Genomic DNA, 21,564 nt, shown 5'->3' on the forward strand with positions numbered 1-21,564 from the left:
TCACATTCATCTGAGTGAAAACCTGTTCAACTCTACCACATTCCTTCCCTCAGGTCCCTGCTCCGTGCAGACTGGGATGTGCAATAAACTGTTGGAGTTACATCTTTATACTAAGGCAAAGAAACACAGAGCATCATCCTAAACACACACACACACCGTGGTTTTAAATACAGAATAGACAGAGATTTACAGTGTTTCACTGTCCATCTCACCCTGATTTCAGCTGTGGATTTAGTCTGTTTCTATGACGTATGTCTCCATCCCATCCACTTGTCCAACACTGGGAACCATGGAAACATGTTGAACATCTTCTCCTTCTGTCTTGCTTTGGGACGTAAATGAGGCAGCTACATGACGTTACATGGTGTTAGCAGGGCAGTCGAGGCCCCGGTGGAGACTTTAAAGGGACAACGAGGAGTTTTGTAAAAGCGAAGTGTCTTCACACTACATTTATGAGCCTCCGCACCGTGAAATTCTTTGACCGGCGCAAGACAGACTCATGTTTTCATTCATCAAGAATTAAAGTCAGAGGTTGGAAGACGATCACATACCGTCGTAGTTCCCACCATAAACGGAGATTCGGCGGCGTTATTCTCATGACTCGCCACGAAACCGAAAGTAAAGAAACGCTGGTCGGCTCGCCCAGCATTTCCACCACCACTAATAATAACAAAATAACCATAGAGACAAAACCATAGATTTATCTAAAATGGACCATTAACAAGTGGTAACGTAGATTCATCCACATTAATATCAGACTTTTTTATTGTCGCGGAATTTTTCGTTCTGCCGATGGAGAAACTCCTGGTTGTCCCTTTAAGGTAAACTGTGCTACAGGACTTGATGATGGGGGGGTTAGGAGTCAGACTGTGGTGTTGTTGGTGTTGTGGGTGTTGTGGGTGTTGTGGGGCTGACGGCAGCGTTCTGGTAGCTCGTACCGTAGCAGCTGTGTGGAGACAGGGAGTTTGGGTCCAGGACTTTGTTCCCTCCGGGAGTCAGGTTGGCTCGTGTCGCCCCTGACGACGGCCCTGACGACGGCCCTGACGACGGCTTGGCGGCCAGGATGGAGCGGGCCTCGTCCTCCTCCAGGTTGGACATGTCCTTCATCATGGTCTTGCGGTACGACACCGACAGCTTGTTGGAGCCGTCAGACATCAGGTGGAAGTGGCGGGCGACGAAGACCACGGGCAGAGGAAGCATCGCCACGGCGATCAGAGCAAAACACATGCCCAGCGCCCAAGGAGGGTAACTCTGGAAACGCTCCTCAGCCTAGACACACACACACACACACACGGAATATGTCACATCATGATATTTATCTGCTAAACACTGTGTGACTTTGGGTGTTTCACTTCTCACAGACAAATCTCCCTTGTGGGACAAATAAAGTTCATTTGATTTGATTTGACTTCCCTACATCACTCAGCTGTTTCACTTTGTTGGTTAAAACATTAAAGGGACATTGTGTAGAATTCCTCCATCTAGCGTTGTGGTTGTATATTTTTCATGCTGCATTCAGGTGAAATTGGGCAGGCGGCAGAGTAACGGCATAAACAAGCCTCTATGTAAACAAGTGGTCCGTCAGCACCAGGCAAAACAATACACGTGACAACATGTTGTCATGGCGATGTGGTATTGTTTTACCGTCTTTCTCTGGACTTCTTCTGTGACTAAAATGACATCTGGTTTGTTAGCGACGGCCGTCTGCCCGACTGCAGGTGAAGGCAGCATCAGTGTAACGCTCCATTCCTCCTCACTGCGTTACCGCGGTGACTGAGCCGACAGCTCCGGTGTCTCCGCTGAGTTTCCGTGGTTTCCTACCGTCACCATGGAGACACCACATGGCAGCAGCACCGAGCTTACCCGCTCCATGGAGATATGAATGATATGAACGGCTCATTCAGAGCTGAAAGGAACACTTCACTTTGTTGATTCATGAAAAACAGACTGAAGAACCAAATAATAGGAGTTACACAATGTCCCTTTAAATTAAGAACACATCATTTCAGCAGCGTCGAGTGGCGCCGGTCGAATCATAGGACCACAATGGAAACAAGCCGTTGGGCTTTATTGTGTTTTTATCCCTTTGAACACTTGTCTAATGTTGTTCAATAACATTTTCAATCAATCAATCAATCAATCAATCAATCAATCAATCAATCAATCAATCAATCAATCAATCAATCAATCAATCAATCAATCAATCAATCAATCAATCAATCCCACATCGAGCGGCCCTTTCCTGCAGGTCATTCCCCCTCTCTCTACCTTCCTGTTTCCTGTCTCTCTCAACTGTTCTATCTAATAAAAAGGCGTGAAAAGCCAAAAGAAAACACATCAATTTATAAAACATGATGCTTTGTCATAGATTTAACCCGCCAACAGTAAATAAAGTTACTAAAATAGAAACGTTGCTTTGATCTTCACACATCTGTAATTATCAAGAAAAATACCATATAGGCTACAATAATATAACAATACAGTAATATGTATTATCAGTTTAGATATTATGATATTAATCTCAGTAAAGTCCCTGTTTCTCTCAGTAGCACCTCTACTTCCTCCGATGCTTCAGACTCTGCCATGACTCCTTTCTGACAGCAGGGGGCGCAGCTCTGATGCTCCATCTCCCATTAACCCTTTCTAAGCCTGTCCTCCAGCCTTAGGTCACAGTAAACAATGGCAACTGGAAAACAAAAGCTTTTATTGCAAATGTTGAAGCGCAGGCGACGAAGAAGACGTCTGTCCGACCACTAAACCAGCCGAGGCTGAGAACGGGTGAATTTACCACACTGACGTTCTGAACGGACCAATCACAGTCCTTCGGTTAGCGTCAACGTGTCGATGCGACGCATAGTCAGGAATTTCAGGAGGTGCGCTTCGGGCTACGGCGTAGGGGTCCGCGTTGACGCCGTAGCTACGGCAGAACCATAAACCAGGCTCAATACCCATCGACATCAGTAAGATTTTAAATGCAGGGCTTTTTTAAACTTGTAATGCAGTTTTTTGAATTTGTGGTACTACTGCTTTTTGTTGCTCTTGGCAGCACACACACACACAGAGACACACACAGACAGACACACACAGACACACACACACACACAGACACACAGACACACAGACAGACACACACAGACACACACACACACACACACAGACACACAGACACAGTAACTGACCAGGTCCTGGACCCAGGCGTTGTATCCGGGGGGGACGATGACCATCTCTATGACGGTGGCTGAGATGAGGACGATGAGGCAGAACGGAGAGACGTACTTCCACAGGTAGAAGTAGATCATGTTCGGTCTGAAGCCCAACATGTCCTCCAGGTCCTGCATGAACCTGGCGCACACACACGGACGTTACCGTGGTTACAACCCCGAATACACTCAATACCATGAATAAAGTTTATGATTCAACTTTGATCATAACAACCGTCACACACAGACAGGTACATCTACCTTTTAGTGCCATAAATCCAAGCCACAGACACGTTCTCCAGGATGACCACGACGGTGAGCGGCAGCCCGGCGGAGTAATCATCGAACATGGTGACAAAGTAGTTCCCTGAGCGCTGGACGAACAGCAGACCACACAGGAAGGCCACCACACAACAACACACTGGGAAAGGACAGAACAAGAGCTTTCAGGGCACTCAGAGCAATAACACAAAGTCTAATGCGTCCATTCCCAAATGTCCTTTAATCCCTTCCAAGTGCTGAGTAAAGACTTATATCAGCTCTAGAGGCCTAGTGGGGGGTTTCACCTGTGAAGAGCTCCTTCTGGACCTTGTAGGTGTCGAGGACCGGCGTGGTGATGCCGGTCATGGTGCCGATCATGCTGCCCAGGCCCAGGTTGATGAGCATGAAGAAGAACATGACGGACCAGAACGGAGAAGCAGGGAAGTGAGTCATCGCTTCTGTGAAGGCGATGAAGGCCAGACCGGTTCCCTGGACCGCCTGCAGACAGACACACAGACAGACAGACAGACAGACAGACAGACAGACAGACAGACAGACAGACAGAGAGACGAGTCCAGAGTCAAACTCAACACTGAAGCCTTTGGAAACGCTGTACAAGCAAACCCTTAGAGTTTTGGACCAGAAACCGAACAGCTCACATCATTGCACCATCTTACACAAACATCAGCTTCTGAGCTGGGAGGATATCATAAAATATAGGAACATCTGTCTGGTTTAGCTCCTCCACCATTCAACTCATTCATAAACCAACACAATAACACTGGTCTGATCACTAGAAGCGCCACTCGTGGTGACTCAATAGTCCCATTCAGGAAAAGTACATTTGGCCAGCTATCATTTTCTGTTAAAGCATTACAAAACTGGAACTCACTTCACACCCATATTAAAGAAATACATAGCCTACATACTGTACTTTTACATCCAAACTAAAAACATGGCTCGCTCATAACTACACCTGTACCCACTAAGATATTGTGCTGTTTGCATCATGATCATGCTGCCTGTCTGTGATCTATCTGTCTATGTGATGTCTGCTTGCACCCCTGTCTGTCTGCATCCCAGAATGTGTAGTACAGTATGTGCTGATGTAGCCTGTTGTGTGTGATTACTGGTATGTTGCATGTGCTGCTCTTGTATGTTTCTATGTGCTGTCTCTGCATGACTGTACTGATGCCTACCTGTTCTATCCCTATGCCTACTAACCCTAACCCTGTTCTATCCCTAGTGATTCTTTTTAATCATTGTGTTGTAAATATTGTTGTTGTTGTTGTTGTTGTTGTTGTTGTGGTTGTTTTTTAGGGTGCCCATTGTCATCTGGCCGGGGACTACAGCAGGATATTAGCCCTGCTGGCTGTAGGAGCCAATATTATGTTAAAGAAAGTTGAGAGTTTTACTGTCGATTACAGCGTGTTTTATATTGGTTTTGGTTGTGTTATGACATTATTGCCTTTTATTGCATAGATGTCAAATTTACCACAGCACCTGAAGTAGGCGATGCTCATGCGTACTGCGTTAGGCGCTGCACATGCACATTGTTTTGTTTGGAAGAACTTGTGCAAAGTACAAGACGTGGATTAGCAGAGTGGTAATAGGTACAGAGAAAAAAGGTCTTTTGACCGTCACTTTCAGATGTTACCGTTACGTTAAGATGTTGTGGACCGTTGTGAAAACCAAGAGAAGCTTGGAATGGAGTGTATTAATGGAAATACCTGGATTCTGCAACGAGAAATAAAACAACGGAACTACGACCTGACTCTCCGGTGGTTTGTGAGTAGTAAAGGAACACAAGACAGTAACATACGAGTCGAGCCGGCTGTACCAGCCTACTGCTAATAAAACGAGTGGCTTTGGAATTAAAATCTACGTTTGCCACTACACTGGCTAAAGCCCTTTTTACTGTATTTGATGCAGTTGATTAATTGGGACTGTCCACGTACAATAAAACAATAACATAAAAAAATAAAAAATAAAAAACACAGAACAGAAGACACTACAGAGATTCCACATCTACAGAACCAAAGCTTTGCCTTGTTGAGTTCGTCCTCCAGGAGACACGGCTGCAGTCCCAGATGGTCGAAGCCGTCCTCTTTCACCGTCTTGATGACGCCGTACAGCTCAGCGTAGTCTGACGTGCTGAGATCGGAGAAGTTCACGTGTGGAGGGATGAGATCGTGACTCAACACGTTGGAGTCGAGGTATCCCACGATCTTCTCAGCGTTTCTACGTGGTTAAAACATAAGAAACTAGAATTACTGCCTCAAAGAATCATCGTGTGAAATCATCAAACAAGTGTCTATTGTTAGGGTGAAAACTCTCTTAACACTGAATATTTACCTTTACTAACTGAGTGTGATATTGTGCCTTACTGACTAACAAATAAAACTTACTGACTGATGAGATAAAGCTGAACCTGTGTCTCTACTGGAGATTGTAAAGCTGCACACAGTTGCCTCAACAGAACTAACACTGAACATATATTCTCCACTTTGACATTACTAATCAACACTGAATATATCTCACTAATGATTGTTATAGTAGATTGAGCACTTACACATTTTACCCATTTAAACAAGTTAATCCTGAGTGGTGTGAAACTTTTGTCTTTATGTAAGTTGTTCTGAGATGTATTTGAGCTGTTTTGTCCTGCTGAAGAATGAGAGGGAGTCAAGCATTAACCCCGCGGTACGAAGGGTTAACATATGAAGAGATAGGAGCCAGGACATATAGAAAAATGTATGTACCTGTTGATGCTTTCACTTTAGGTAGTAGTAAAGTTTAGTCTCATGTTTTAACTAACCTTGTGTCTTATATTTTTGACTAACCCACTGAGTTTAAAGAAAACTGAAACCTGTAAGCAAACCATATAGATTTGTGTTTATTATTATATTTGAATACCAGTAACCAGTTTGATCATTCAGAGGTAAGCTGAGAGCACACAGAGCCAAAGTGAGAGGAAAACATCTCCACACAGAGCCACAGTGAGAGGAAAACATCTCCAAGGCCGAAGGGAGGAGAGGATGAGAGGCCTGTGGCCCGCTGAATGCAGCATTGTGAGGAAGAGTTTTAATGATCTGTATTATCTGCCCTGACCCCTCAGACACCTGGGATGTTAAGTTATGTCAGTGTAGGGAGGGTTTGTTGTGTTTCAGGCCCAGAGGTTCGTGTGCTGGGAAGATGGGACCAGCCTGTGCCAGCCAGAGGGCACCAACGAAGGGAGGGCTAAGTCTAAACCACAGCCACTCCCCACCTGTTTAAGAATTAATTACACTCACATAGAGCAAAGTATTAAAAATCAATGTAACGCCTTTGTTTTGGGCAGATGACAGAGAATTCTCGCTCTCTTGATGGTGGTTGTTTGGGATGTTGGTTGATTGGGATGGTGGTTGATTGGGGTGGTGGCTGATTGGGATGGTGGTTGATTGGGATGGTGTTTGATTGGGATGGTGGTTGATTGGGATGGTGGCTGATTGGGATGGTGGTTGATTGGGATGGTGGTTGATTGGGATGGTGGTTGATTGGTGGTTGATTGGGATGGAGGCTGATTGGGATGGTGGTTGATTGGGATGGTGGTTGATTGGGATGGTGGTTGATTGGTGGTTGATTGGGATGGTGGTTGATTGGTGGTTGTTTGGGATGGTGCTTGATTGCGATGATGGTTGATTGGGATGGTGGTTGATTGGGATGATGGTTGATTGGTGGTTGATTGGGATGGTGGTTGATTGGTGGTTGATTGGGATGGTGGTTGATTGGTGGTTGATTGGGATGGTGGTTGATTGGTGGTTGATTGGGATGGTGGTTGATTGGGATGGTGGTTGATTGGGATGGTGGTTGATTGGGATGATGGTTGATTGGCGGTTGATTGGGATGGTGGCTGATTGGGATGGTGGCTGATTGGGATGGTGGTTGATTGGGATGGTGGTTGATTGGGATGGTGTTTGATTGGGATGGTGGTTGATTGGTGGTTGATTGGGATGGTGGCTGATTGGGATGGTGGTTGATTGGGATGGTGGTTGATTGGGATGGTGGTTGATTGGTGGTTGATTGGGATGGTGGCTGATTGGTGGTTGATTGGGATGGTGGTTGATTGGGATGGTGGTTGATTGGTGGTTGATTGGGATGGTGGTGGATCGGCGGTTGATTGGGATGGCGGTTGATTGGGATGGGGGTTGATTGGTGGTTGATTGGGATGGTGGTTGATTGGTGGTTGATTGGGATGGTGTTTGATTGGGATGGGGGTTGATTGGTGGTTGATTGGGATGGTGGTTGATTGGGATGGGGGTTGATTGGTGGTTGATTGGGATGGTGTTTGATTGGGATGGCGGTTGATTGGGATGGTGGTTGATTGGGATGGGGGTTGATTGGTGGTTGATTGGGATGGTGGTTGATTGGGATGGTGGTTGATTGGGATGGTGGTTGATTGGTGGTTGATTGGGATGGTGGCTGATTGGGATGGTGGTTGATTGGGATGGTGGTTGATTGGTGGTTGATTGGGATGGTGGTTGATTGGGATGGTGGTTGATTGGTGGTTGATTGGGATGGTGTTTGATTGGGATGGCGGTTGATTGGGATGGTGGTTGATTGGGATGGTGGTTGATTGGTGGTTGATTGGGATGGTGGTTGATTGGGATGGTGGTTGATTGGTGGTTGATTGGGATGGTGGTTGATTGGTGGTTGATTGGGATGGTGGTTGCAGATAACTGCTTGCAGACTGCCATTTCCTGAACAGGAGAGTTTTTTGTATCTGATTCCTTTGATGATCCAATCTAATAAATAGTTAATCGGAACGTCGTTGTTTCTCCTCTCTTGGAATAAAGGAACATGCATGTCAGTTTTCCTGTTTATTCACCCTGACACTATTAAAGGAGTCATCACCCGGAAATCGCATTTTTCCTTGTTAAAACACGTCTACTGGTGTTGGACCTCAGTGGAAACTTGCCTGAAAACCTGGGGTTTGAAAGTGGCTGAGTTTTTTGGTTTGGGCTCTTTGTTTAAGCCAGAGTAGCTCATGAGGCTGCACACCTCAACATTACGAGATTTTGATTCTGCGCCTACGGTGACGTCACCGTGGCGACTGCTTTCATAAACACACCTCTCTTCCACCACCCCGACTTCTGCCGCGCCGCCATTACGGGTTGTTTTATTTCCCACTGTAGCGCTGTTATTTCGTCACTTTATTAAGTTTTAATAATTTTTCATGCGAGAAAGTAAGGGTTTAGATCCCCAATGTGCGGTTAGTTTATCCGAATGACGGCTGTTTAGAAGTTTTCTCCGCGTTGGGAGAAGTGAGGTGCAGCCAGCTGCAGCCAGCACCAGAGGAGCGGAGGAGGAGTGACTCCTCAACCCGCCTGCAGCGCTCGTTTACCTGGCCGAACGACATCGTCATGCCGCCGAAAGAAACAGTCATTAATTTATTAAGTTTTAATATTTTTTCATGTGAGAAAGTAAGGGTTTAGATCCACAATGTGCGGTTAGTTTATCCGGATGACGGCTGTTTAGAAGTTAGCTCCGCGTTGGGAGAAGTGAGGTGCAGCCAGCTGCAGTGAGCACCAGAGGAGAGGAGGAGGAGTGACTCCTCAACCCGCCTGCAGTGCTCGTTTAGCCGGCCGATAACAACGTCGTCATGCCGCCGGAGGAAAGGGTCGTTAATTTATTAAGTTTTAATATTTATTCATGTGAGAAAGTAAGGGTTTAGATCCCCAATGTGCGGTTAGTTTATCCAAATGACGGCTTAGAAGTTTGCTTCGCGTTGGGAGAAGTGCAGCTCCAGCGAGGCAGAGGAGCGGAGAGTGACTCGTCAGCAACCCGCCTGCAGCTGCTCGTTAACCGGTCAAACTACGTTGTCATGCCCGCGGAGGAAACGGTCGTTAATTAACTTACCCGCAGGTTTGTAGAGGTTTACCGCCGACTGGTTAGATTATTTTTAGGAGATAAACGTTTGTGTCATTGATGAAATCTAACAATTGTGGCAGTCGTATTAGTTTGTTTGAATGAAAAGTGAAGCTTCACACAGAGCAGCAGCAGCTTTGCACCGGGGCTCTGTAGCCTACGTACAGAAATCACCACATTTGCATCAATAAATACATGTTTTACAATGAACCGATACAATTTTGTTTTATTTTATTAAGTTATAACATGGTTACGGTACATGACAGAGCAGCATAGTGTGCGGTTTCCAATACAGCCTGCATGTAGCCCACTGGGCTCTGTCCTCCCTGCGTCCAATCAATGCGCGCCTCATTACATATTAATACAATGAACATCCGGACCAGTCAAAACCTCGCGCCTACTCTCACGAGAGAAAGTTGCCATATGAAAAAGTGTCAGAACAAGCTCTATGTTTGAATTTTTAAAAAAAAAATGTTTCCAATAAGTTTTAAGAACTGATTCAAAGCAATTTAAGGGGGATTGGATACATAAAAAACCAGGTGATGACTCCTTTAAGATCAGTGTTTGTTCACATTCTTGTTTTCAGTTTTTGTTGAGAGATCATATGATCCACATGCAGTGACTGGCGCTTGAGGATAAAACTGTTGAACTCACTCGGCGACACACTTTTCATTCATGATGTTGGCCTTGAAGCCCAGCACGGCGAACACCACCAGCGTGGCCAGGATGGAGGTGAGGAAGTTGATGACGGACACGAGCACGGCGTCGAAGTGACAGTTGTTGTCGATCTTATTGTAACTGGAGAAGGCGATGACTCCTCCGAAGCCCAGACCCAGAGCGAAGAAGACCTGCGTGGCCGCTTCCCTCCACACCTGAGGCTCCAGCATCTTCTCCAGCTGCAACACAATACACTCCAGTTACTGCTGTTAGGTATATGATATTATACATTATATATATATATATATACTGTATATATTTAATATTCATTGTGACCAGTCTCACTTTGGGGGTGAACATGTGAGCGATACCGTCCACCGATCCTTTCAGCATTAACCCTCGCACCAGGAAACAGAACAGCACCACGTAGGGGAACAGAGAGCTGAAGTACATCACCTGTAGATAAAGGGAGGAACAACTCATTTAGAAAACCACTACGTTAAAACTTAAAGGGATAGTTCAACATTTTGTCAAATTGGCCCATTGCCATAATCCCTATAGTCATAGCAGCATAGAGCCATAGCATAGAGCTACGCTACGGAGGCTCATGGGATTTCTTGGTTTCCCTCATCAAACTCATCAAATACACAATCCAACAACTCCACAACGCTCTGGTGGACAAGTTGTGAGCTGCACATTCACCACGCTATGAGATAATAACACAACGTTACCACACAGAGTTGTTTTAGAGGTAAATTCATGCAAAACCGCTGATGCACGTTGCCTTCAGGGACAGTTTTTCATCAAGCAGCCTCTGCATTTACCTCGAAAACGACTAAAACTAAAACAAACCTGCTGCTATGACTGTAGGGATTATGGCAATGGGCCAATTTGACAAAATGTTGAACTATCCCTTTAATCCCTTTCTTTCCTTGTATAACCCTGTACCTTCCCAGACGAAGCGATTCCTTTGATGACAGCCAGACAGACGATGATCCAGGCCACGAACAGCGACAGCGTCATCTTGAGGTTGAGGCCGCCGCTCTCGCCGATGCTGCTGGTCGTGTTCAGAGTCTGACGGTACCAGAAGTACGTCGTGGCCGAGCTCTTCTCACACTCCGGCTCCACAACTGGAGGTTCACAGCCAGACAGACAGAGAAGGGTTAGGGTTTAGTCTGGATGGTGGTGATGATGGTGTTGCAGCTGTGAGGTTTGGATGAAATCTAACGAGATCCAGAAGGCAAGGCAAGGCAGTTTTATTAGTATAGCCCGTTGTTACCACCAGTTTGTCTCAAAGGGCTTTACATCCCATCATAACAACATCCTCTGTCCTTAGACCCTCACATCCACTGAGGAGAAACTCCATGGAAAACCCTTTTAACAGGGAAAACCAGGAGAAAGCTCAGGGTGAGCAACAGAGGAGGGATCATCACCCAGGACGGACAGACGGGACAGAGATGTTGTTACAGACAAGAAAACAGTTTATAGTTTACAGAAGGTTTCTCTGTGTCGGTGTCTCGGCTCTCAGCTGGTTTACACCTGTCAGACGTCAGTGAGCTGAACGAGGTCGTCTGAGTCGTTGGTGTAATATATGCAGAGCGTCAACCTCCACTTCACACCACTGAGATGTTTATCAGGGCACAGCTCATTCTTCTGCTGCCTTTGGGAAATGATAAATACTGTGTGTGGCTGAGTTTAGACTTCACATTAAATCACAGGATGGTGCTGATTTACATAGATGTTTATAAATGTGTGAAAATCTAAAGTTGACACATCATCTGCTAAATTCAGTGTTACAGGGACAACGAGGAGTTTCTATTTGGTTATAAAAGGAGGCTCATAAATGTAGTGTGAAGACACTTCACTTTTCCAAAACTCCTCGTTGTCCCTTTAACTCATCAGGTTCCAGCTGTGCTCTGTCAGACTGGACGCAGGACGATGAGAAGCAGAGATGCAGCGTCTCTGTTTGACGTTCTGCTGCTGTCCTTCAGGACTAACGACCTTCAGACAGAGAGGCTGAATCTCTTCTCTCTACAGCAGTTTCATAACGAGCCGTGCTGAGTCACACACACACCAGAGTGTCTGTTCTGCCCCGGGGGGTCACGCTGTTATCACCACTAATCAAACTCCAGAGGGTTTTAATCTGGATTATGTCTGTGAAGTTGTGGAGAAAGTTAACTCCATTTGTCTGATCTGCTGAGGTGAGTCATTATGGAGCGAGGCTGAAGATTAAAGAAGGTTGACTGTTTAGTTTTCTTGTGTTGTGTTATTACTGTAACTAAACCGTAAGGTGACTCACTAGTTGTTGTGTTGTGTTATTAACGTGACTCACTAGCCAGCGTCCCGTTCCTCCTGATGGGACATTCGCTCCAGGGAAGAGGGAACTGGAACGACTGGAAGAAGTAGAAGATGCTCCAACCGATGATCACGTTGTAGTACAGACCCACGAAGCCACACACCTGGAAGGATGGAGGGATAGATAGATAGATAGATAGATAGATAGATAGATAGATAGATAGATAGATAGATAGATAGATAGATAGATAGATAGATAGATAGATAGATAGATAGATAGATAGATAGATAGATAGATAGATAGACAGATAGATAGATAGATAGATAGATAGATAGATAAGGTCAGGTTTGAAGCATGTAAATGAGGCGACACACTGAGCTGCTGTCGGTCTCTTACGAGTCTCTGGACTTTCAGGAGCTAAATCCGGTCGAGTTGAGGAAAACATGAATAATTAACGTGTTCTCTTTTCAGCAGAGATCTTCTGTGAGATATTTATAGCTACTTCTGCAAGGACCGCACAAGAAAAGGCTGCATTTCACTCTCTGACACGTCGATACCTCCCATCCACCCTGGAGAACGTGAAGGTTGTTGTGACCTCATTGTCCATCCTGCATCCCGTACCACTATATCTATATATTATCACATACAACAGTGTGTAGGTGACAGAGCTACAGACAGGCTGCAGACAGACATGAGGACGTCTTCATGAACGACTTCAGAACGGTGGAATAATTCACCTCTTTCAGTTTGTTCTTCAGCCTCCATTAACATCTTCAACACGCCTCAAACCCTCTCTTCTCCTCAGCATGTGATCAGACATAGGACTGATACTCCCTAGTCTTTATGGTATTATACCCACTGTTTTCAATTCTTCTATTATTATTCTATTCTTATTGTTCTTCTTGTCTTTGCACGTAATTGTAAAGCACTTTGGTCAGCATGTGTTGTTTTTAAATGTGCTCTAAAAGTAAAGCTGACTTGACAAGTCACATTGACTTGTTTGTAAAGAGTGGCAGTGTCACTATGTTAACCTGCATTGTCCCTATCAAATAAACTGAACTGAATTGAATTGAATGGAGTTTTAGTTTTAGCCTCATTCAGCAGCTTCTGAGTAATTTAGGGCTGACTTCCAAAAGTCGACTATTCGACGATTCGATTCGGAGGGGTCTGATTCGACTATGAACCTTGTAGTCGAATCTAACCAGGACCGTACCATTCTGACTATATGGGGGTGCCCACGGCTGCTGAGCATAAATTGTTACATAGAATGTCTTTTTTCGTTATAAAAAGACTATTTTGATACAAAATCTGCCTACTTTGTTAATAAAGAGTTCAAAATGATGTGTGCGTTTAAACGGTAGTCTTAGCTTCTTACTACGTATTAATAAATCACCCACTGCAGTTGCACAATCAATTGAGCGGAGGTTTTTTTTTTTTTTTCAAATGAGCGGAGGTGAGCAGTAGGACCGTCAAAGTCACTGCAGAACACTCACGGAGTGGCAAAAAGACGAGAGGCAGAGCCGCCAAAGTTTAAAACCAAGGAAGTCTGACAGTCTAACTTTGTCAGCATTTATCATGCATGACCTGACAGAACAGCAAAACATTGTGAGGATACATCTGACTTTGACCGAGTTACATTCAAGAACCTGCTTTCAATCACGGAAAATAAATTAACTCCAGCGGTGATTTTTTTTTTTCGATGGATCAGCTGTGTTTACCGTTTCAAGTGTCAATAGTTCTGATGGTTAGACAGATGAATTAGTCTCTAACACATCCTAAAGTTTTGACATGTCAGAGTTTTTCAGAAGAGGAACTTGTTTTTTTTCCGACTTCCGAGTTGTAATGAACGCACCATAAGTGTCGGGAGTCACAGCTGTGATCTCGTCCCTCTGCAGCCTGTCAGTCTCTCTGCCGGTGCCGCGGTCACACTGTGTGTGTTACAGGATTGATTAACGTAATGTACGGATTGTCGAGTCCTTCTGACCTCCGTTTGTTTTGATACTACATGTTTTACCCGGTTTCTCTGTGTCCACGACCACCGCTATCCTTCATCACATTGAGGGATGTTTGATTTGCCACTCACAGTCCGAGCAAAAGGAGCGTTGTCCAGGGCAACGTGACATAAACGCATACCCTGGCTCACAATGGCTACTAAAAATCATCCAAAGTGTGGGAAATAAATAAAGGTATTTGTTTTACACCTACCATATTTTTTGGGTGTTTTAGCTCTTTTGTTTGAAACGGGAAAAAGTCGCAAATTTGCTGCTATCTAAAAAAAAAAAAAAAAAAAAAAAAGGTTTGACGATCAGTCGACTACGGCAAAATCTGACGAATCAGATTCGACTATGAAAATCCTTAGTCGAAAACAGCCCTAGAGTAATTCAGCTGTTTTCCTGTCAGACGAGTCGACAGACACCTTGTGTTTCCTCCAGGCTGCAGACAGAAGCATCAAACAGCTACAGAGTCGGTGTCAGGGCTCGTCTGGTCCGCTTGAAACAGACTTTTCCTCTGGTGCAGACCTTTTGGGGAGGTGTGAAAACAAACCAGCGGACTCTGGTGCAGATCAAACAAGTGAACCGAGACCACCTCTGCAGCTGGGACTCGGTTCACTGGTTTGGTCCCAAATGAACCCTGGTGCGATTCCCGTACGCTGTGAATGCAAACCGAACCTTCCCCGAACCAAATGCAAAATCCAAGCGCCTTTTTGGATTCAACAGGCTTCCGTTGTTGAGCCGTGGGTCAACATGGAGCACAGATAGACACGCTGCCTCCTTGATGTCTGGTCAGAGGAAAACATTTATCAGATGCTAGAGAGGACGAGGACGCACCCGTCGCCGTTAACGATGCACATTCTGAATATATTTTATCTGATAACAGAAAGTCGTTATCCGATTAATAACCGTTAACAGAAATAAATGTGACTTTATGCCGATCGGCAACGCGGCATCCTGAGAGAATGATTATGTTTTTGGTTTGTTTGTTTTTTGCTGTGCCATCCTTTTTTTTTTTCAGTGCACCATCCTTCAGACGCACATGCAGACGTCTGTGTGTTTGTTGTCTGACCATCGTCACGGGGACGGCTGCATAACGGCCATTTTTATCCAATGACTGAGCGACTGTGGGACACACGTGCTGCTGTTTACAAAGGACTTTCCTGGTGTGAATACGCCCAGGAGAGTCCCATAGTTCACTTGCTTTGGTGCGGACTAAAGTTTTTTTTACTTGGTGCGGTTTGTATTCACATCGCATTTTTTCACAAGCGGATCAACTTTGTAAACAAAAGCACGTGTGTCCCACAGTCGCTCAATCATTGGATAAAAATGATCAGCGGGATCTTCCACAAAAAGTAGCTACACAATGGAGGTCATGGATGTGTTTCTTTTTTTTGGGGGGGGGGGGGCGTTTTTGCCTTTTTATTTGATAGTACATAGTGAGATAGACAGGAAAGGGGGAGGCATGAATGAATGCGTTTCTTGCTGCCTTTTTGGTTTGGTTTGCTTTCACACCGTACAAGAACCGCACCAGGGCACCAGGGTTCATTTGGGACCAAACAAGTGGACCGAGTCCCAGCTGCAGAGGTGGTCTCGGTCCACTTGAGTCGGCTGGTTTGTATTCACACCTCCCTAAAGGTCCGCACCAGAGGAAAAGTCCGTTCCAAGCGGACCAAACGAGCCTGGTGTGAATACGGCCTTAAAGACTCACAGTCATAGAAACGACAGACGAGGATAACGACGATAACGTTGCTCCTACCATCAGACTGGACATCCCGATCCCGCCCAGACGGGGACACACGTAGTTCCACACGCCGATGCTCCCACGGCGGATCTTCTGCCCCACGGCCAGCTCCAGGAAGAAGAGCGGGATGCCGATGATGAGGAGCAGGATGAAGTAGGGAACCAGATAGGCACCTGGGAACAGAGAGGTGAAGCTGAGCTCACACGTTACAGTGGATGAGGAGTTTCATGGAAAAAGGTTTGATTGACAGACCAACAGACCAACACAGGCCCAGAGTTTCAGGATACATCTTGAACTTGAATAATGTGACGTAGTGGTTCAGTGGGATATATAAGAAACTGTAGTTCATGGAGTATATTCTGGATTCTGTATTTTGTGGCTTGATGTAGGGCTTTAGTCTGGTACTTCATGTTGATACTGGATGAGTATTATATTATCTATAGAGGGAGCTACTTCACTGTGCTGTTGTGCTCCGTCTCCTTCTATTATAATGCCTGACCGCACTTTTTTAATTGCTCTATTTACCTTTGTATTTACCTGTGATATTTGAGATGTCCTGGTTTTTTGAATATATTTTTCTACATATTGTTGTATTTTTCTACATATTTCTATTTTTCTAATGTCTGTGCATTGTTCATTTGTTGTTTCTCTTGAATATTAATACTTGTCAACCAAGTGATTAACTACAGCTGTGAGTATTTAAATGCATCACTTCCTGTTGAATGTTGCACACTGAGGAAGACATGGTCCAAACCGGTCTGTGTGTGTTAAGCGCCGACGCAGTTTGCAATAAAGGACAATGAGAAGGACACGAGTGCTGCTGGCCTTTCTTTTGTTTCTTTATATATAAGAAACCAACCACCAGCACCCAGCTGCGGCTCCACCCACAAATATTCTTTGGATTTCATTTCAATTTACATGGAAGTCTAAATTTGTCTCTTTGCAGCTTAATCCAGAGGCGCATAATCAGGATGCAAGTGTTTTTTATGCATCATCCAGGATATAAAGACTTATAGCAGGAAAACATGTTCTACTATTAATACATCAGAAGGAGGAATTACATTGAGGGGCACGCAGCATGTTTCATCTTGGTGGAGTAACGAGGCAGCAGAGAGACTAAATCCAGAAGGTTCAACGGCCTCTGCTGACAAACACTGAACCACTTCATCACAGGTTATTTAGAGAGGAGCCACTTCTAGATTCATCACAGTCAGGGGCATAAAGATGTGACTATAGAGGGAGAAGTGAGGCTGCACAGTGATAACTACAAACAACACAGACCTTTAATGTGTCTGTAATTGGCTGCCAGACGGTGAGAAATGGCCTCGTGCCCGGCTGCACAACCACAACCTGGCTGGTCTACGCTCAGTAAATCCTGCATGTTGGCCCAGTCATTTTATTAAAAAAAGGTTGAACAAATTGCAACAGAATCAAACTCAACTGGTTTTGTTTCCTCAACATGTCCGTAGTTTTCTCACGTGAATAGGGTAAAATGTTTAACCTTTAGATATCTCCATGAAAATTACTGAGTTGATTACTGACATTAAGACAAACAAAAAATGTATTACAAGTTTTTTGAAATTCTTTGTCAACATGAGCAGATTTGCATAAATTCCACCGTTTTGACGGTACATATAAAGGTGCTGTGGTACCAGCATGAAAACTGGGATGACTTGACTAATAGTTAGTTGAGTTGAAAAATAATGAATAGGTGTATAAATGGGCTATATTTGGGTCTTTTTCTAAACTTTCCCCTAATGGGATTCTTCGAGGCTTTTTTCCCCTCACTCAGGACATGTTGAGGATACAAAACCAGTTGTTCAACGTTGACACCTTTTTAGGCTTAAAATGACTGGACTATGTCTGCAGCAAAACACCTGGAACCAGTGGAAGCAGCAGCATGTCTGTCAAGGTGTTTTCACAGGTTTACACCGTGTTGTCAAGGTGTTTTCACAGGTTTACACCGTGTTGTCAACGTGTCTTCACAGGTTTACAGCGTGTTGTCTTCACATTACATTCATCTGCCCCAGAATCAGCCTCATCATCTCTGGAGTGTCATCTGAGCCGGCTGCTCTGCTGGCCGAGGGAATCGATGCTGCAGCTATATTTAGATGCTGCTGCTTTCTACACAATACAGCTGCTAGCTCTGCACACGCCCGTCCTGGTGGGATGCAGTGTGTGTACTATGGGATGGCCGGGGGGGTCACTGAAGCTGAATGTGGTTCAGGATGAGCTCGATTGAGTGGAAACGTTAAGCTACTAAACCCTGATGTCAAACAGGGCTGCAATGTTAAAGTCAAGATAACAGTAATTCAATAAAAACCTGAAAAAGCACAAAACCTATCTCCTATTAATGTATAAATAATGAATGTGGAAAAAGAAACAATGAGTATTATCTTTCTATCAGACGGCGCCACATCTGAGTTCTTAGTTAGAATCAGAATCAGAAAACCTTTATTGTCCTCTGCAAAAAGCAGTGGAAATTTTTCTTAGACGTGTGCATAAAAGAACCATAAGTTAAGAAAAACACAATTTAACATCACATAAAACAAACAACAAATAGATAGATACAGTCTAAAACCTTAAAAGAACATTAAAAGATCTCATAGTGAGTTGTTGATGATGTTGATGATGGATGAGGTGAATCTCTGACTGACTGACCAGACAGCAGTTGGGTTGCATTGTGGGTAATGTAAATGGAATAAGGAATAATAGGACTACAGGCATATGCTGAGTACAAATATAAACTGATGGATGTTTTCAGTTAATTAAATGTTAAATTTAAAGGGACATTGTGTAACTTCTCCTGTTATCTCTTCATTGAGGAGGAATGGAGCGTTACACTGATGCTGCATTCACCTGCAGTCGGGCAGACGGCCGTCGCTAACAAACCAGATGTCATTTTAGTCACAGAAGTCCAGAGAAAGACGGTAAAACGATACCACATCGCCATGACAACATATTGTCACGTGTATTGTTTTGCCTGGTGCTGATGGACCACTTGTTTACATAGAGGCTTGTTTAAGCCGTTACGTGCAGCGGCTGTCGTCCGTCTGCCGTCTGCCCAATTTCACCTGAATGCAGCATGAAAAATACGACTCAGTTGCTTCAGACATACAACCGCAACGCTAGATGGAGGAATTCCTACACAATTTAGCTTTAAAGGGATATTCCGGCGTAAGTTTAAGCCATGGTCCAACGCACCGTAACACCGAGTTAGACCCCCCCTCGAGAGATGAAGTCTGCTAACCGTTAGCTTCTCCAGTTGTAGCAACTTTAGCAAAGACCGCACCGTAACAAACAGCGCAGTCTATGGATCCACTAGCCACCGATCAAAAAGCCACTTACAGCCACAAATAATGCTCAGAACAGCACCAAACGCCATCAACAGTACAAACAGGGTCCCATCCCATAATACGAGGCATCAAACATCTGTTAGCTTTGCCTGGTTTCTATTGAAAAGAGACGAAAACAACTCACCCACTCTGCTCCAGTTATACGCTATGCAGCAACTTTCCGTGTCCAGCACAGAGTCCAGGCACTGACAACACACGTCCGAGGCCGACTGGCAGCACAAACATCTGGTTTCAGCACAAACATCTGGTTTCAGCACAAACATCTGGTTTCAGCACTGACATCTGGTTTCAGCGGCCACCGACAGGCAGTGACCACTTGATTCCCCCAGGTCCAGCACATAGACTCCACCGGCTCTCTCCCTCTGTCACTTTTAGCCTGTTAGTGGTCAGTGTGGTGGTCACTGCCTGTCGGTGGCCGCTGAAACCAGATGTTTGTGCTGAAACCAGATGTTTGTGCTGAAACCAGATGTTTGTGCTGAAACCAGATGTTTGTGCTGAAACCAGATGTTTGTGCTGAAACCAGATGTTTGTGCTGAAACCAGATGTTTGTGCTGTCGGTGGCCACTGAAACCAGATGTTTGTGCTGAAACCAGATGTTTGTACTGAAACCAGATGTCTGTGCTGAAACCAGATGTTTGTTCTGAAACCAGATGTTTGTGCTGAAACCAGATGTTTGTGCTGCCAGTCGGCCTCGGACGTGTGTTGTCAGTGCCTGGACTCTGTGCTGGACACAGAAAGTTGCTGCATAGCGTATAACTGGAGCAGAGTGGGTGAGTTGTTTTCGTCTCTTTTCAATAGAAACCAGGCTAAGCTAACAGATGTTTGATGCCTCGTATTATGGGATGGGACCCTGTTTGTACTGTTGATGGCGTTTGGTGCTGTTCTGAGCATTATTTGTGGCTGTAAGTGGCCTTTTGATCGGTGGATAGTAGATCTGTATACTGTGCTGTTTGTTATGGTGCGGTCATTGCTTAAGTTGCTACAACTGGAGAAGCTAGCGGTTAGCAGACTTCATCTCTCAAGGGGGGGGGGGTCTAACTCGGTGTTACGGTGCGTTGGACCATTGCTTAAAGTTACGCCAGAATATCCCTGTAACATCGCCTGCTTTTTGAAAAACGTTGGTAAAGTTTTGCTGTGGTTTATATTATATTGTCTTTAAAGCAGAAGTAAGCGATCCGGTGGTTTTGTCTAACTTCTTGTCAGCAGATGGAGTTAGCAGTCCCCGCCCTCGTCCCTACGTCACCACATTCAGGCGCATCCCTTGGCTGCACACACAGAGAGGACTGCCCCTTTATGCCGTTCTCTCTCCTCATTGGATAAAGGTTGTAGGATACAAGGAAAGTTTTCTCCTGGGCTCAGAGCAGAGCAGAGTGACTGACAGACCCGTGTTTCAGACCAAACACTCTATAGAAGTGATTGCTGTCGGAAGATACAACTATTTAAGACTTAGATTAACACAAACATTCACCTGACTTCTGCTTTAAGTGAATTTACAGTTAGTTCTGAGTATCTGTAATAAACTGAACTGTTAATGGAGCTACATATAAAATCTCTTATTGATGTCGACTCACCTCCTCCGTTCTTCTGGCAGAGGTACGGGAAGCGCCAGACGTTGCCGAGGCCGACGGAGAAGCCGACCTGGGCCAGGATGTACTGCAGCTTGCTGTTCCATGCCGGACGGCCGTCGCCGTCGGGGACGTCGGGGAGCTCCAGCCGTGGAGCCTTCCCCCTCCCCCCCGCCGCCCCGAGGCTCAGAGAGCTGCTCTGGTAGTCCAGCGGCGCCTCGTGGGCCAGAAGGTCGGCCACCGACTCTGTGACGGGCTCATGGCTCTGCTCGCGCTGCGTCGCCACGCTGGTCTTAGGCATCAGGGAGACTGAGGGGGGGAATGGGTGGGGGGGGAGAAACCCAGCAAGACAAAGACGAGGCTCAGAGGAGAGGAGGGACAGAGACCAGAGGCTCAGGCTGAGAGAGGAGAGGAGATGGATGATGATGAGGATACAAGGGAGAGGATGAAGAGCGACGGCTGGACTTCAGGCCTCGGTCCTGCAGCAACAAAACAGTAAACAGTGAAAACAGAAAGTTTTATTTCAAGGCCGTCGTCCAAATGACTAAAACTCTATTATTATTCCATTTCCATTAATAGAAAAAGTC

At 45.2% G+C, this 21,564-nt stretch overlaps 1 protein-coding gene across 1 annotated transcript; it reads right to left on the reverse strand.

Moving 5' to 3' along the window:
- Nucleotides 1-855: 855 nt before the first annotated feature.
- LOC146986711 (sodium-dependent neutral amino acid transporter SLC6A17-like) lies at nucleotides 856-21,278 on the reverse strand. Its single transcript, XM_085775504.1, has 11 exons — nucleotides 20,984-21,278; nucleotides 16,072-16,229; nucleotides 12,358-12,484; nucleotides 10,974-11,155; nucleotides 10,371-10,481; nucleotides 10,023-10,264; nucleotides 5,510-5,702; nucleotides 3,767-3,959; nucleotides 3,462-3,621; nucleotides 3,180-3,342; nucleotides 856-1,269 (listed from the first exon to the last, which is right to left on the reverse strand). Exons 1-11 carry the CDS (start codon nucleotides 21,276-21,278, stop codon nucleotides 856-858), a joined length of 2,238 nt encoding a protein of 745 aa, XP_085631630.1.
- Between the last annotated feature and the right edge of the window lie 286 nt (nucleotides 21,279-21,564).

Source organism: Trachurus japonicus, chromosome 5, assembly GCF_045865225.1.
Source record: "Trachurus japonicus isolate A0001 chromosome 5, Traja_1.0".
In the NCBI taxonomy this organism is placed as follows: domain Eukaryota; kingdom Metazoa; phylum Chordata; class Actinopteri; order Carangiformes; family Carangidae; genus Trachurus; species Trachurus japonicus.